The sequence below is a fragment of the Jaminaea rosea genome, assembly GCF_003144245.1.
Source record: "Jaminaea rosea strain MCA 5214 unplaced genomic scaffold BDZ90scaffold_3, whole genome shotgun sequence".
NCBI lineage: Eukaryota > Fungi > Basidiomycota > Exobasidiomycetes > Microstromatales > Jaminaea > Jaminaea rosea.
Genome location: NW_020289977.1, coordinates 825,854 through 840,683, shown reverse-complemented (window position 1 = coordinate 840,683; position 14,830 = coordinate 825,854). Strand labels below are relative to the sequence as shown.

General features: G+C 57.4%; 9 protein-coding genes across 9 annotated transcripts; 4 read left to right on the top strand and 5 right to left on the bottom strand.

Moving 5' to 3' along the window:
• The first annotated feature begins 56 nt into the window (after nucleotides 1-56).
• BDZ90DRAFT_231024 (Psf2-domain-containing protein) lies at nucleotides 57-1,582 on the top strand. The gene is made up of 3 exons (XM_025505690.1): nucleotides 57-506; nucleotides 588-705; nucleotides 788-1,582. The coding sequence occupies exons 1-3, from the start codon at nucleotides 172-174 to the stop codon at nucleotides 1,211-1,213; spliced, it is 879 nt and encodes a 292-aa protein (XP_025363634.1). The 5' UTR covers nucleotides 57-171; the 3' UTR covers nucleotides 1,214-1,582.
• BDZ90DRAFT_218307 (RNA polymerase) lies at nucleotides 1,454-2,118 on the bottom strand (the record flags this gene model as incomplete). Its single annotated transcript, XM_025504361.1, has 3 exons — nucleotides 1,454-1,597; nucleotides 1,683-1,918; nucleotides 2,043-2,118. 3 exons carry the CDS (start codon nucleotides 2,116-2,118, stop codon nucleotides 1,454-1,456), a joined length of 456 nt encoding a protein of 151 aa, XP_025363633.1.
• A 230-nt stretch (nucleotides 2,119-2,348) lies between these two features.
• BDZ90DRAFT_231023 (terpenoid synthase) lies at nucleotides 2,349-4,088 on the top strand. The gene has a single exon (XM_025505689.1). The coding sequence runs from the start codon at nucleotides 2,417-2,419 to the stop codon at nucleotides 3,806-3,808; it is 1,392 nt and encodes a 463-aa protein (XP_025363632.1). The 5' UTR covers nucleotides 2,349-2,416; the 3' UTR covers nucleotides 3,809-4,088.
• BDZ90DRAFT_231022 (phenylalanine ammonia-lyase) lies at nucleotides 3,779-6,844 on the bottom strand. Its single transcript, XM_025505688.1, has 6 exons — nucleotides 6,763-6,844; nucleotides 6,249-6,678; nucleotides 5,669-6,169; nucleotides 4,899-5,602; nucleotides 4,434-4,838; nucleotides 3,779-4,351 (listed from the first exon to the last, which is right to left on the bottom strand). Exons 2-6 carry the CDS (start codon nucleotides 6,380-6,382, stop codon nucleotides 3,921-3,923), a joined length of 2,175 nt encoding a protein of 724 aa, XP_025363631.1. The 5' UTR covers nucleotides 6,383-6,678; nucleotides 6,763-6,844; the 3' UTR covers nucleotides 3,779-3,920.
• Nucleotides 6,845-7,239: 395 nt separating this feature from the next.
• On the top strand, nucleotides 7,240-9,732 carry BDZ90DRAFT_270388 (glycoside hydrolase). Its single transcript, XM_025508747.1, has 2 exons — nucleotides 7,240-7,431; nucleotides 7,515-9,732. The coding sequence occupies exons 1-2, from the start codon at nucleotides 7,246-7,248 to the stop codon at nucleotides 9,396-9,398; spliced, it is 2,070 nt and encodes a 689-aa protein (XP_025363630.1). The 5' UTR covers nucleotides 7,240-7,245; the 3' UTR covers nucleotides 9,399-9,732.
• On the bottom strand, nucleotides 9,677-10,912 carry BDZ90DRAFT_250313 (acyl-CoA dehydrogenase domain-containing protein; the record flags this gene model as incomplete). Its single annotated transcript, XM_025507685.1, has 1 exon — nucleotides 9,677-10,912. One exon carries the CDS (start codon nucleotides 10,910-10,912, stop codon nucleotides 9,677-9,679), a length of 1,236 nt encoding a protein of 411 aa, XP_025363629.1.
• A 458-nt stretch (nucleotides 10,913-11,370) lies between these two features.
• BDZ90DRAFT_278411 (hypothetical protein) lies at nucleotides 11,371-12,796 on the bottom strand. Its single transcript, XM_025509084.1, has 4 exons — nucleotides 12,743-12,796; nucleotides 12,522-12,666; nucleotides 12,402-12,443; nucleotides 11,371-12,317 (listed from the first exon to the last, which is right to left on the bottom strand). Coding segments are annotated over exons 1-4 (1,062 nt in total). The 5' UTR covers nucleotides 12,744-12,796; the 3' UTR covers nucleotides 11,371-11,443.
• A 409-nt stretch (nucleotides 12,797-13,205) lies between these two features.
• On the top strand, nucleotides 13,206-13,921 carry BDZ90DRAFT_218041 (Yip1-domain-containing protein; the record flags this gene model as incomplete). Its single annotated transcript, XM_025504350.1, has 2 exons — nucleotides 13,206-13,630; nucleotides 13,723-13,921. 2 exons carry the CDS (start codon nucleotides 13,206-13,208, stop codon nucleotides 13,919-13,921), a joined length of 624 nt encoding a protein of 207 aa, XP_025363627.1.
• A 55-nt stretch (nucleotides 13,922-13,976) lies between these two features.
• Nucleotides 13,977-14,732, bottom strand: BDZ90DRAFT_231017 (N-terminal nucleophile aminohydrolase). Its single transcript, XM_025505687.1, has one exon. It carries the CDS (start codon nucleotides 14,486-14,488, stop codon nucleotides 14,078-14,080), a length of 411 nt encoding a protein of 136 aa, XP_025363626.1. The 5' UTR covers nucleotides 14,489-14,732; the 3' UTR covers nucleotides 13,977-14,077.
• Nucleotides 14,733-14,830: the final 98 nt, after the last annotated feature.

Sequence of the window (14,830 nt, the reverse complement as noted above, 5' to 3'; positions counted from 1 at the left end):
AGAGAGAGCAACGACGACGGTCCGCGTCGTGCCAGACGCGCCAATTCAACGACCGAGTTGCGAGTCCAACTCTGCGACTCGGACGACCAACTTCGCAGCTTCACTCGTCATCATCGATTCAAGCATCGACAGCAGCATCTCGGCTAAGCCTCTTGGCCCTCATTCGCCAGCATGGCCCTCCCTCTTCCCCTGCAACCCGGCCTCTTGCCCACCGAAATAGAATACCTGGCCACTACCACCACTCACGTCCAAATCGTTCCCCTCACCTCAATAGATCGGGCCCGCTTCCTCTCCGGCGTCTATGGTCCCTTTCGTCCACCACAACGAACCACAGTACCTCTCTGGCTGGCACTCAATCTGAGGGCAAAGGGTAAATGCTACCTGGTGCCGCCGGAATGGATGGAGCTGGAGAACGTCAAGGCACTGCTTCAGAGAGAGACGACAAGCATGGCATTCGCTGAGGTACCCTGGCACTACGTTGAGATTGCGAGGGCGATATTAGAGGCGTGAGTGGGCGTCGGACTGTGCATAGAAGCTACATGTATATGGCATGAGTATGGCTGACACTCTGACACGCCCGCTCCCAGTGCTCCGGACGACATACCCAACGCGGACGAGGTTCGCTCGCTTCTTAAGGATCTGCGAGAGGCAAGGCAGAGTAAGATTGCTCTTGGTCTCGAGATGATCAATCCTTATCACCTTGAGGTGCGCTTTCATTCCTGTACCGCCTCTCCGTCTCCGGTCTCAACGCGACGCTGACCATTCCCCACCTCTACCCCGCTCTCAGATGACCAACATAGCCTACGCAGAGCTATGCGAACTTCGTCCTTTCTTCAGCACAGCTTTCCAGCACCTCAAGGCTATGCGGCCACCAGGGGTTGCAGCCGCCGCTGCTCAACAGGCGACCGAGTCGCAGCCGTGGACAGATTCCTTCGATTACAGCGCCCCGGCGAGACGGCGAGGTACAGAAGACGCGAGAAGTCAATCAGGCTTCGATATAGGGTCAAGTGACTACGGTGGTGGGGGCTCATCACGGGCAAGGAGGGGTAATGGTGGAGCAGGAGCAGGTTCATCCTTCCAGGGACAGAGCATGGACGACTCGATGGGGATGTCGTTGGACGAGTCGATGCGTAGCGAGAGCTACGCTGATCCAGGCGGAGGAGGCGGCGTCGATGACGAGGACCTCAGCGTGGCAGCCTGGGCAGCCAGATGACAGCAAAAGCGCCTATATCAATCATCAGCATCAGCAATTGCAGCGTATACTCAGTCGTCCGTGGGCGGCGAGATTGAAGGGAATGCTTGCCGTTCGCTCAATGGAGCGGAGTGGTCATTTCGAGGTTGCTAAAGTACAAGGTAAATTCAGTGTAAGCAGGGTTGCCAGATTGCCTCCCGCTGGATGGGGACACAGCCAGTGCTGACGAGTAGGCGGACTGTATACGCTTTGTGGGAGCGGTCACCTCACGAGGAGGTAGACATTGTTGCCGATAGTGACGTTGCTGAGATGCCTGTAGTTGCCCGTCAGCGCCATGAGAAGACCACCGAATGACCCATAGACGGTCACCGTGTCCGAAGAAGCTCCCTCGTCGTATTTGTAAATCTGCGTGAATGAAGGCAGATGTCGCGAATCAGCAATTATTCCCACAACAGCCTGCATACCTCCCCCACGACGCTCGTCTGCTCACCTTGCCGTACATGACATAGTCCCAGTCCTCAGCTAATCCACCAGCACCATCTCTCCATACTTCCTTGCCATTGGCTGCAGTAGTCTGCGTCGCCCCTTCCTCACCTCCCGAGGGATGGAGAGTAGAGACGAGCTGCAGAGAGAAGGATTGAGAGGGTGAGATGGGATAGATGTCGGTTGCTACGTCGAGGGAGAGGTCCATCTCCAGTGTCGTTGAAGAAGCTACGATGCGTGAGACTGAAATCGAAAAGCAGGACGGTGTTGATCATGTGAGTCTGGCGTGACCTTCGAAGGATGTTTCCCCAAGAGGGGAGGAGCGAGCGCCTTTCATCTCGGCTCCTCTCGCCTCGCGACTACCCACCTCGATCAAACTTCTTTCCATCGGGATCAATAGCCTTGACCTGAAATTGCGCATCAAAGAGGACCGCCTGCGACATCTTGACTGTTTGGCTTGTACCTCTGTAGGATGGCGATGGCGGATGTAGGAACGAGAACCTAGGAATCTTGGTAGCTCGAGAGTCGCGATTCGCGATTCCGTCGATGCCAGTCGAGCCGCGGCGACGTGGACGACGAGCTCGAGCAGGCGTGGACGCGGACTGGCGGAGCTGGCGTACCGGCGGTGGCTTGAGCTCATCGACGACGGACGTCGAGGCGGCTTCGAGGGTCCGCATCCAATCAAGGGTTCAAGAGCCATCTTGGCATCCACACCACCTCTGCCAAAGTCAGCTCAGCATCATGATACCCGGCCCTTCATCATCGTCATCAGCACTACCGCCCCCATCACCACTTGTAGCATCCTCGTCCCCTTCCTCTTCGCAGCAACCATGGTACGCCTCGATTCGCTCTCACCTCTCCCACACATCACCAGCGACCCATTGGACCCCTGCTTCCGAGCGTAGCCTTCTCGAGCCCTACTCCTACCTCTGCTCACGACCAGGCAAATCGATTCGCTCAAAATTAATCGATGCTTTTAACATCTGGTTACGCGTACCCGAGCATCGCCTGCAAAAGGTCCGCAAGGTGGTAGAGATGCTACACAATGCCAGCCTGCTGATGGATGATGTCGAGGATAACAGCGATTTGAGGAGAGGCGCTCCAGTGGCACATAAAGTCTATGGTACGCCACAGGTCCTCAACACTTCCAACTACGTGTACTTCCTCGTCTTCAGGGAGATTGAGGCCATGGGTCACGAGAGAGCGGAGCATGAGGGGCAAGGGTCGTTGAGCTCAGCGTCGCAGAAGGCCACACAGTCGGAGCGTCTCCTCGTAGAAGAGATGATCAACCTTCACCGGGGGCAAGGTCTCGACCTTCTTTGGCGTGATACCTTGCAATGCCCTACGGAGGAGGAGTACGTGGAGATGGTGCGAAACAAGACTGGAGGGCTGCTGCGGATTGCTGGCGGGCTCATGACCATTTGGAGAGGGGAGAGCGAAGACGGCGCTGCGGGTCAAAGATCGACCTCGACGACGTCCACACCCAACCTGGCTCCCCTCCTCGACTTGATCGGCCTCCTCTTCCAGATCAGGGACGACTACATGAACCTCGACTCAGATACATATGCGCACAACAAAGGTTTTGCAGAGGACTTGACCGAGGGCAAGTTCAGCTTCCCAATGATTCACGGAATCAGGTGGAGCGAGAGCAATACCAATGGCGGGAGTGGTAATCAGGGTGTGGATGGATCATCATCCTCGTCTTCTCCGGCATCCACCTCGCCAGCAAGGGCCGCATTTCCCACAGCGGTCGCATCCTCCTCCTCCTCGATGCCTGCCGCCCGCCCAGTCCAACCCCCCATCGTCGCGCCAGCCCCTTCCTTCCACCTACGCAACCGACAACTCCTGTCCATCCTTTCATCGCGTCCAACGGACGAGCACCTCAAGCGATACGCCATCTCCTATTTGCGAGACGTCTCTCGCTCCTTTGCCTACTGCAGGGCAGTGATGCGGCATATTGACGCGGCGATTTGGAAGGAATTGGAGGAGGTTGAGAGAGCGTTTGGCATGCAGAGCGAAGGGAATGAGCAGCTCAGGAAGATATTGCTCGCGTTGCGGGAGGGATGGTGGGTGGAAGGTGAGGAGGACGCAGGCGACGAGGAGGTTAGAGGGCGGGGAAGTAGCAAATCATGATTTATGATGAAGAAGGCAGTATATAGGATGATGCGCATGCTATCTGAATGCCGCGTCAGTGATACCAGGATTGCGCAATGGCAGCTCATTGCCTCATCCTCTATTGACTCCTCTACGCCTTCAACACTCCTCCCTCCCACATGACACGGTAAAGCTCCCCACTCCTTAGCGCCGCGAGGATCTTGCTCACATTCAGACCAATCGTCGCCCTCTGCTTGAAGGCATCCGAGCTCGTCGGCTTGACAGGCTCTTCATCTCCCGCTTGCCTCCCCGTTTGTCCCAACCCGAACTCTGTCAAGTTGTCCAGCCCGTGCATCCCCACTCCCAACGTTTTGCGGACGTATTCGTAGACGGGTCGCGTCTTCCCCAGTAGAGGGCTGGCGTGGCACGCGCCTGCTGGTGCAGAAAGGAAGGCGAGCGTCTCGCTGCGATACAAGGCGAGGGAGGTTTGAACCGACTCGGCGCGCCAGGACATGATGTTGCGAAGGGGGTCGGCCCCGCCGCCTGACGGCAGGAGGCTGAAGTATGTGACGATTTCGAAGCCTGGCAGTGAAAGGGTTGCCAGGGGAGAAGAAAAAGATGAGTAGCCGCTCTAGAAAGAGAATTCGCACGTGCCCGCACTTACCGGCCACCATGTAGCACTCCAAGAACCTTGCCTCCAAATCGCGCGCGCTCGTCTCATCCAACCTCTTTTTCAGCCTCGCGAACACTTTGGCCGCCAGCTTCTTCTGATCCTCGGCGCCAATCCATTCGGAAAAGTATTTGCTAATAGAAGCCGTGATGCCCTCTTCCAGTCGAGCAGCAATGCTGCGCTGCAAGGCGCGGAGATCAAGCGCTTGGCAGAGAATGTACAACGAGTAGGCGAGGAGTTGCTGGAGCGTATCGATGGAACGGACCGTATAGCGGGCTGAGATGAGAGCGAGAGAGTTGACTGCTTGGTTGCCCATTTCAGCGCTCTGGATGTGAGTTGAGACTGGGCCTGCGAGGTATTCTAGCTCGGAGGTGAGGGCAGCCATGGCGATGTCGACACCTGCGAAGAGCGGCATCATCAGTATCTCAGCACAGCCTAAGCGCAGCTGCATCCACTCACCTTTGCAATGGAAATTAAGCGACGGGTCTGTCGAAGCCAGATTGGCCGGCAGACCACGGGACATCGAAGGATTGATCAGCTCGGTGCCTTGCGCAAAGGTGAGCTTGCCAAAATGGGCAAGAGAGAGACGCGTCTTCTCCATGGCATTGGTAACAGACATGGCCTGGAAGTTTCCGCCATGATGGATCACACTCTCAGCTACCGATACGAGCGGGTTGTCCGTAGTGGAGTTGAGCTCAATAGTCAGTGCGCGCCAGCTCGCCTCCAGATCCTCTAGCTGCGGACCCAGGAATTGAGGGGCGGTACGAAGCGGATATCGATCCTGACGGAGCGAGCCCTCGTCCTCCGATGCGAGCAGCGTCGCTCGCTCTTCATCTAGGTGGCTGGCAAGCTTGCTCCCGGAGACGAGGTGGCGGAGCGTTGCAGCGCTCTCTATCTGCCCGGGATGAGGGCGGCACGCCTCGTGGATGAATGGCGCGAAGGAGGCGTCTGTAGCAGTCTCTGCTTCGACGGCCATGGCGGTTGTGATGTGCACCAGGAAGGCCAAATTGACGGCGTCGTACATCACAAGGGAGGCCAGGGCCGCGTTGGGCGCGGTACCATTCAGGATGCCCAGGGCTTCTTTCGGGCCGTAGCTGACCGGCTCAATCTTTGAAGCGGCCAGCGCTTGGCTACTTGGAATCTTGACGCGGTGGCCGTCAGGACTGGGGGAGAAGCGAAGAGTCAGCGCATCGCTCACGAGCCAATTGCAGCGCAGTGGCGTCGCTCACCTCGTGACGATGGCCTCGATGCCGTCCTGGCCCGCAAGACAGCCAGCGATGTACGACAGCGTAGACAGGTCACCACTGGCCGAGATACTGCCACGAACGGGTACAACGGGAGTAATGTTGCACTTGAGGAGGGTGGCCATTTTCTCGAGGACCTGTGTACGCACGCCGGAGTGACCTCGACTGAGCGAGTTGAGTCGGACGACGAGAGCGCCACGAACCCACGACTCAGGCATGCAGAGAGGCTCCTCAGAGAGGAGCAGCGAAGGCGAAGGCCCTGCGCCGGGGACCTCGAGTTGCCCACATTGCTGATGCTGGAGGAGAGCAAGCTGGAGAGCTTGCGTGTTGTTGGTTCGCGAGTCGGCAGAGCCACCGAAGCCGGTGTTGATCCCGTAAAGAGCCTCACCCGCAGCCAGCTTCTCGGTTACGCAAGCGACGGAGGCGTCGAGCTTGTCACGCAGCTTGGTGTTCTCGTCCAAGCCAAGGTGAGGTGCCGCTTGGTATCTGTGGCAGACAGGTGCAAGAGCTCAGCATAGATCAGAGACATTTGGCTATCATACCACTACTCCGAGACCACACTCACCTAGCGATGGCGACGAGTTGGCTGATGGTCAGACTTTCCCCGTCGATGCTAATCTTGACATCCTGACCCTTGGCTTGCAGGCCCGCGAGCTCTTGGAAGGCCTTGGCCGCGGTATCGAGGAGACGGAGGCTCATGTCGGCGGACGTGTATGCTGGAGAATGCTCGGAGGAGATTGGTGAGGACGGAGAGGATAGTAGCCAGGACGCGAACAGCGGTCCATGTTGATATAGACAAGCTTTCCGATGAGGGGGGGACCTGAGCAATCAGCCCTCGCACAGACCAGATACCTGACTTTTGGTCGTCGACTGCCGAGCCTCCGTCGGCGCGAAAGGGTTCATCTCAATCCATGACCTGCGCCTAAGGCCGCCTGACCCTGCGATTGGCGACTGCAAGCCACTCGGCGAAAGGTCCGAAAGCACGGACAGGGGACCTATCGCTCAATGAAGGGGTTGGAGATCAAGACTCATTGCGACATCAGGATATGTCGGCTCACCATGCGGATTAATTGACTCACAGTGTACACGTTTGTGAGAGCTTGGTGGCCGTCATATCCAGCTAGCGCGCCTCGTCGAAGCTGAGCTGAAGCGGTGAAACAGTCACAAGCAGTCGCGTGCTCGCAGCAATGACCAGGGCGAGGACTCAAGCGTGGCGTCACGGCTTCAGGCTATTCGGACTGTGAGTTCTCAACGTGGTCAAGCCCGCTATCGCACGGCGATGTTCACGGTGGCCGTGGTAGACTTCACGAAGTGATTGGCGATTGGAGGCTGCGTAGCGTGGCGCTGTGGGCGCGTGGGGTTCGAGTGTGGGCCTCCACCTCATGCTGCTCTGCTGGACCTGAGATCTCGCCGATGGGCGGGGCGAGGCCACTGCAGGAGGGCTCGCACTGACCAGTGAGCAACTCTCGCAGCAAACGACGCGGCAGGCAAATCCAACATCTTCCTCTTTCGGCCTCTTCCATACCGCAACGCCTCATCCTGACCTACATCACCGTGCGAAGATGTCAGGCGCAGCAGTTGACTATTCAAAGGCTACTGACGGAACGAGACTCGTATCACTCGACCCATACCTCGAGCCATTCGCTCCTGCACTGAGAGATAGACATGCCGTCTATCGCAAGTGGCTAGACACCATCAATGCGACCGAGGGCGGCCTTGTCAAGTTTTCAGAGGGATACCGCAGATTTGTGAGTAACTGCGAGCCTTGAGAGGGCCAATCAAGCTCGCCCACTAATTCAGGCGATCCTCTCTACACCTTCCGCGCTGCCAGGGCTTCCAAGTGGACGACTCCCAAAATGTCACGTATCGCGAATGGGCTCCAGGCGCTCAGTCGGCCAGCCTCATTGGCGATTTCAACAACTGGAATCGCGACTCGCACAAGATGTCCAGAGACGATTTCGGTGTCTGGTCGATCAATATCCCTGCCCAAGGCGGGCAATGCGCCATCCCGCACAAGAGCAAAGTCAAGATCTCAATGATTACACACAGCGGCGAGCGAATCGAGCGTCTTCCAGCCTGGATCAAGTACGCCGTGCAAGACCTGTCCGTCTCCCCTGTTTACGATGCCGTCTTCTGGAATCCTTCGCAGCAAGAGCGCTACGTACCGAAGCATCCGAAACCGCCTAAGCCGGACAATGCCAAGATTTACGAGGCGCATGTCGGAATCGCCAGCCCTGAGCCCAAGGTCGCCTCGTATAAGGAGTTCACGCAGCGTGTCCTGCCCAAGATCCACGAATTGGGCTACAATGTGATCCAGCTGATGGCGATCCAGGAGCATGCCTACTATGCTTCGTTTGGCTATCAGGTCACCAACTTCTTCGCTCCGTCCTCACGCTATGGTACCCCCGAGGAGCTCAAAGAGCTCATCGACGTCGCGCACTCATATGGTATCACCGTGCTGCTAGACATTGTCCACTCCCATGCCTGCAAGAATGTACTGGACGGCCTCAACATGTTTGACGGGACCGACCATCTGTACTTCCACGAGGGCGCGAAGGGGAGGCACGAGCTGTGGGACTCTCGCCTCTTTAATTACGGCCATCACGAGGTGCTTCGCTTCCTGTTGAGCAATTGCCGCTACTGGCTCGACGAGTACGGCTTCGACGGCTTCCGCTTCGATGGCGTGACCAGCATCCTCTACACACATCACGGCATTGGGACGGGCTTCTCGGGTGGATACCATGAGTACTTTGGGCCTTCAGTGGATACCGAAGGCGTGGTCTACCTGATGCTGGCGAACGAGATGATCCATCAGCTCAACAGGGACGCAATCACGATCGCAGAGGACGTTTCGGGCATGCCGGCACTCTGCCGCCCGGTCGAAGAGGGCGGCGTAGGCTTCGACTACCGTTTAAGCATGGCCGTCCCCGACATGTGGATCAAGCTTCTCAAAGAGACGCGCGACGAGGACTGGGATCTAGGCAACATTGCCTTTACTCTGACTAACCGCCGCCACATGGAGAAGAGCATCGCTTACGCCGAGTCGCACGACCAAGCTCTTGTAGGAGACAAGACCCTTGCCTTCTGGCTGATGGACAAGGAGATGTACACCAACATGTCTGACCTGACCGAGCGCACTCAGATCATCGACCGTGGCCTCGCCTTCCACAAGATGATTCGCCTCATTACGCACGCTCTGGGTGGAGAGGGCTACCTGAATTTCATCGGCAACGAATTTGGCCATCCAGAGTGGCTCGACTTCCCTCGCCAGGGAAACAACTCCTCCTTCCAGCACGCGCGCAGGCAGTTCAACCTCGTCGAGGGGCACGAGGGCTCCTTGTTGAGGTACAAGTACCTCTACCACTTTGACAAGGAAATGAACGCCGCGGACGCGCGCTTCAAGTGGCTCGCAGCACCGCAGGCCTACGTATCGCGCAAGGACAATGGGGACAGGCTGATTGCCTTTGATCGCGGCGGGGTAGTCTTCGTCTTCAACTGGAGCAACGACTCGTACGCGGACTACAAGATCGGGGTGCCCGAGGCGGGGACGTATCGTTTGGTGCTGGATTCGGACACCAAGGAGAACGGGGGGCACGCGAGGCTGGACCATGCGAAGACGGAGTGCTTTTCAACGCCGGGAGATTGGGATGGAAGGCCCCATTCCATTCAGGTATACGTGCCGTCGAGGACATGCATCGCACTGGCGAGGGTGTGACTCTGACCCGTCTGTGAATGATCCCTCTTTATGCGATGTAATCCATACGAACTTCGTGACGGACCGCGCGCCCTGCGATTGCGTGAAACAGCACGACTCTTAGCATTATCAAGACGTACAACACTCCAGAATCAGTGGCAGACTCGCGAGCCCCTCTCACCGCCCGCATGTGAGAGGTCCCGGTGGCCTGTGATAGCCTCGCTCAGTACCAAGATGATGTGCTTCGTGAAGATATTGATTCCCGTTATTACAACGCCACAAACAAGCCTTCTCGATGCCTAAAAGAATGCCTGGTGGCCGGTAATGGCTTGTCCAAGAATCAAGGCGTGTATATCGCTCGTACCCTCGTAAGTGTTGACTACGCCGAGATTCGCTACGTGGCGGTTCAGCCCGTACTCGTCTGCTGAGCAGTTTCCTCCCAGAATCTCCTGCAGAATCCTTGCGTGCTCCAACGCTTTACGTGTGCTGTTGCGCTTAAGCATAGAGACTTGCTGTGGGCACCACTCTCCCTTGTTGTCCTTTGCTCGGCCCAGCAGCATGCACCCTGCGAAGCCCAGCGCCGCCTCGGTGTGGGCGTCGACGATCTTCTTCTGGACAAGCTGGAAGGCGGCAAGGGGCTTCTTGAACTGCTTGCGATCCAGAGCGTACTGAGTAGACTCTGTAATGCACGATTCGAGGGCTCCCAGTGCTCCCCAAGCAATGCCATATCGTGCCGAGTTGAGGCACTCGAATGGTGAGCCCAATCCAGGGCGAGCGAGAGGGAGGAGTGACTCATCCCTCTTCACCACCACGTCTTCGAGGAAGATGGAACCGGTCACGGACGCTCGCAGCTGGATCTTGTTCTTGATTGGTGGGCAGGAGAGACCCTTGGTTCCCTTGTCGACGAGGAAGCCACGCACCTTGTCGTCCCACTTGCATCTTGCCCAGATGACGCACACGTCTGCGTACGGAGATGAGGAGATCCACGTCTTGCTCCCGTTGAGCACAAAAGTCCCATCCCCCTTGTCTTCCGCGACAGTCTCCATCCCTGCCGGGTCAGAGCCGTGGTTGGGTTCTGTCAATCCAAAGCAGCCTACGAGCTCTCCCTTGGCCATGCGGGGCAAGTATTTCTCCTTTTGCGCCTCGCTTCCGAACTGATTGATGGCGCCCATGGCGAGGGACGACTGTACGGACATCATTGATCTGAAGCCACTGTCCACACGCTCCAGCTCGCGGGTGATGAGACCGTACGCTACATTGCTTACGCCAGCGCACCCGTAGCCATTGATGGTAGGGCCGAGCAGACCAAGCTCGCCCAGCGAGGTGAGGATCGTGGGGTCCCAGGACTCTTTACGCCACATTTCAAGGACTTTGGGTTGTAGCGTCTCCTGGCAGAAGGAGCGGGCCGTCTCAGAGATGGCCTGCTCCTCGTCGGTGAGGGATTTCTGCCAGCCCAAGGGGTCTTCGACGTCGAACTTGCAGAAGGCTGCGGGCGAGCGACGCAGGCGTATGAGCTCACTGGGTCTAGCTTGCATCCCTCTCTTCCCCTCGCATACACTCACAACTCATGTTGTACTCTTGCTTGCTCAAGTCATTGGGCGTAATCGTCGTGCTCTGGTGAGAATGACGAGCGATGACTTGCGGTCCGAGTCGCGAGCCAGCCCTGCCAGTGGCGGTGGCGCTAGCAGTGGCGGCCCTCAACGTCGCCGAGGCGGACGTGGTATTGCGAAGGAGTGACATGGGTGGCGACGTGGTAAATTTGATGATAAGAAGGAGAGGGAGTGAAGGAAGAAAGGATGACAACGCAGCCGTTGCCGCCCATTTGCCGCCATCCGGTTCAATTGGTTGCCTCTTTGCTGCCCCGCAAATGCCGACTGGCCTCCTTCTCCGGCGCACCTCGAGCCGGTCCCACGTCGCAGGCTGCAGAAGAGTGCATAGAGCTCGGGCTCCGTACGCGGAGCACTGTCGTCATCATCATCGTCGTCGCCGTCGTCGTTCCAACATGGCTCAATTGATTGAATGAATGAATGATATACATATGGTGTCTACTCAGCTTTGGTCTTGTTCTACATTCGTATCCTCTTCATCCCCGCTCCAGGCCCACCGCTAGGCATTGGACCGCTCATCTTTCGCTTCTTACGCTCTTCCTCCTCCAGCATGATCTTCTCTGCCATAGTACGCGGCTCTGGCCTCTTGGTCGTTGATGACGACGATGGCGCTGAGCCGGCTGCCTTGAAAGCATTTGCCAGCGGCGGCTTTGGGTTGGACGACCCGCTACCGGCGGCCTTGAGAGGGTTGGCGCCCATGCGGAAGGGAGTCGGCGCTGATGTTGTGCCAAAGGAGAAGGCTGGCTTGGTGGCTGACGACGACGGTGAAGAAGCCGCCGCTGATGTTGAAGGCGGAGAGGTAGCCGGACCTGCCTCGCCGCTAGCGCCCTCCGCCTTGCTGCCATTGACGGTAGCCTTGCTCCCGCCGCCACCCAGCGAGATTCCCAACTTGACCTTCCCTTCGCCCTCCTCTCTCCTCAATCCAACGTCCTCTCCCCCTGCCTTCCCACTACTACCCTCGCCAGCGGCCTCCTCCCTCTTGGCCTTCTCAATCTGCTCTTTGAGATTCTTCCTCTGCCTCCCTTCATCATCCATCTTCTGCCTCTCCATCTTCTGCAGGGCTGCCTGCCTCTTCAACGCTGCGGGACTGTTGTCCACCCACGAAATGAAGAAGCCCTTCTCATTCTCGTCTACATGCACGATGCCCTCCTTTCCCAAGTGTTTGACAAACTCGGTAAGGGTCACCCATCGAGTGGCATTCATGTGGAGATGGTGGCGCTCTTGAATGTACTCTTGGTAAACTGCGTTTGCTTTGATACGGCGGGTGCCGAAACGTCGTGACAGGAGGGAGATGAAGCCGTCGAGGAACTCTTGGGAGAATTGGTCGATTACTCTGTACGAGGGGCGAGGTGGGCAATGGTCAGTATGCTGAATGCAGGAGAGGCCGCACGGCAGACTGAGAGAGCTCGACACTCACTTATTAGGATTCTGCCCGACGATGGCGAGCTGTCGCATGTGACTGCGGGTCAAGGAAGGAGAGAGGGTCAGCTTCTGCTTTGCCTCCTCATCGCCATTCGTTCGTGATGGTAGCACTCACGACTCGCTCTCGCAATGCATCTTGTACGCATGCTCGTCACGATTAGCCTTTTGGCAGACCTGGCAGTAGAAGCGCAGCTTGGTCAAGCCTCGCGCCTTCATGGCATTGCCAATGGCCTTGGCGGAGCCTGCCTCTGCTTTGGGCACTATGAGGAGCGAGCAACAGGGAGTTCAGCAGAGCTCTCATCAACCTTCTAACAGCGCTGAGTGCTGCAAACTCACTGTTGGCTTGAGATTCAGAGTCGTGGTTGAGGATAGATGGAGGAATGGAGAAACGGAAGTGGCGAGGGCCGGAGGCTGGACTGAGCTCTCGTCGTGTCTCGTCTCCGTTCCGCCGCTGGACAGTGGCTCGAGCGTTCGTTGGTTCCCCCTTGAGGCCAGCCTCGCGATGCGCTCTTGCACTCCTTCCACCTCCCTTTCGATACCACCGATCTTCGTCCTCGACATCATGGCCGCCCTCTTCCCACCGCAAAATCAACAAGGGTACGGCGGCGGCGGCGGGTACGCCAATGATCCGTACTCAAACAACCTTCAATTCTATTCCGGCGGCGGAGGCGCCTCGTCATCGTCCTCTTCGTCGTATGGCGGTCGCCCCTCCCTCGAAGGCACAATGAGCGGCCCAGGCAATCGATTCAACGGAGGCTCCAGCGGCTCATCCTCAACACCTGGCGCAAATCCAGGCTATATGCCCGGTCAATTCTCCTTCTGGTCAGCTTTCACCGCTCAATCCTACCCCGACGAGCCTAGCCTCATGGAAGAGCTCGAAGTCAATCTTCCGCATATCTGGTCCAAGAGCATGACCGTCCTCAACCCTTTGCATCGCTATAGCCCAAATCACCAGAGAGACGCTCACATGATGGATGACACGGACCTGGCTGGGCCACTCTTGTTCTGCTTCGTCTTTGGCATCTTGCTCTTCTTGGCCGGCAAGAGCCACTTTGGTTACATCTACGGCGTGGCACTGCTGGGCAGTCTGAGCATCTATTTCTTGCTCAACGCCATGAGCGACGATGGTATCGATGCATATCGGGTTATGAGCGTGCTGGGGTACTGTCTACTGCCCCTTTGTGGATTGGCGAGTCTTGGGGTGCTGGCTAAGGCCGTGGGAGGGTGAGTAGGCGAAAAGACTAGACGTGCGGGGTGGTACCATTGTGAAGAGGAGGCAGCGCTGACCATCTCTCTCTACGCCTTTTCGCTCGCAGCTCGTCATTTCTCCCGCTGGTCACGCCCTTCTTTATATTCTGGTCATCTTACTCGTCAAGCGGCATCTTCGCGTCTGTTCTACAACTGAACGAGCAGCGCCTCCTTGTCGGGTACCCGCTCATGCTGCTGTATACAGCCTTCGCAGTCATTGGCGTCTTTGGAGAGGATGCGGTCAAGGCAGTGGGAGCAGCAAAGTAGCCGTCAGAGAGAAGAGCTGCCGAGTCCCTCGTCGCTGCCTCGTCGCTCTAGAGAATAGGGGATAGTCAACGCAGCCGCTTCGTCAACCAATGCATGACATGATGATGAAATTCGTCGCCATCACCTAGTGTGTGTTTCCGCTTCGCTTCCGTCCGTCTACTGCGTCTGAGGCCCGTATCCCCTCAATCCCTCCGCGAAGCCCCAGCTGGTCGGAACGCTCTTGGGTTCATCAATCTTTACCCCCTTCGCATCAATCGTCGCAATCTGAAACCTGTTCAAACTCCTCGCGTCGCGGTAGAAGAGCACCTTCATGCATCCCTCCAGGATCTCCCTCGCCTCGGCCTCACTGAGCTCATGCTCTCTCCCTTCGACGGCTTTACGAAGGAGAGGTTGGGCGAGGTGCAACCCAAAGCCTGTGGCGATCGTGGAAGATTGGTAGGTGACGCCGAGGAGGTCCACGTAGCCCAAGAATGGAGTGGGAGTGGGGTTTGAGGGCGAGGCAGGAGTGACTCCTCCGAGGACAAAGGAGTTCCAGAGAGGGTCGATCTTGCTGCGTCTACCGTACATGGTGCGAGAGAGCCACGAATAGAGTTGTGGTGGTGAGAGCGAATGAGAGTCGGCCTCGTTTGTTTCGCGGAGCCTGCCAGCGTGAAAGGTAGGTGACAATAATGAGGTCGTCTTGTCAGCATCGTCTCTATTGCACTGCCTTGAACGAGGAAGAAGGAACGCCGCACTCACAAAACCTTGTCCGCCTCATGAAGCAAGAACTGCATATCACTCATATCCCCACTGGCGCCCAAGACGGCGTTCTCGCCCAATTGATGAAGCCTTCGCACATCCATGAATCGAGCGAGCGATCCGTAGGAGGCAAGCGTGTCCGATGCGAGCATTACGCCATCCTTGTACTTG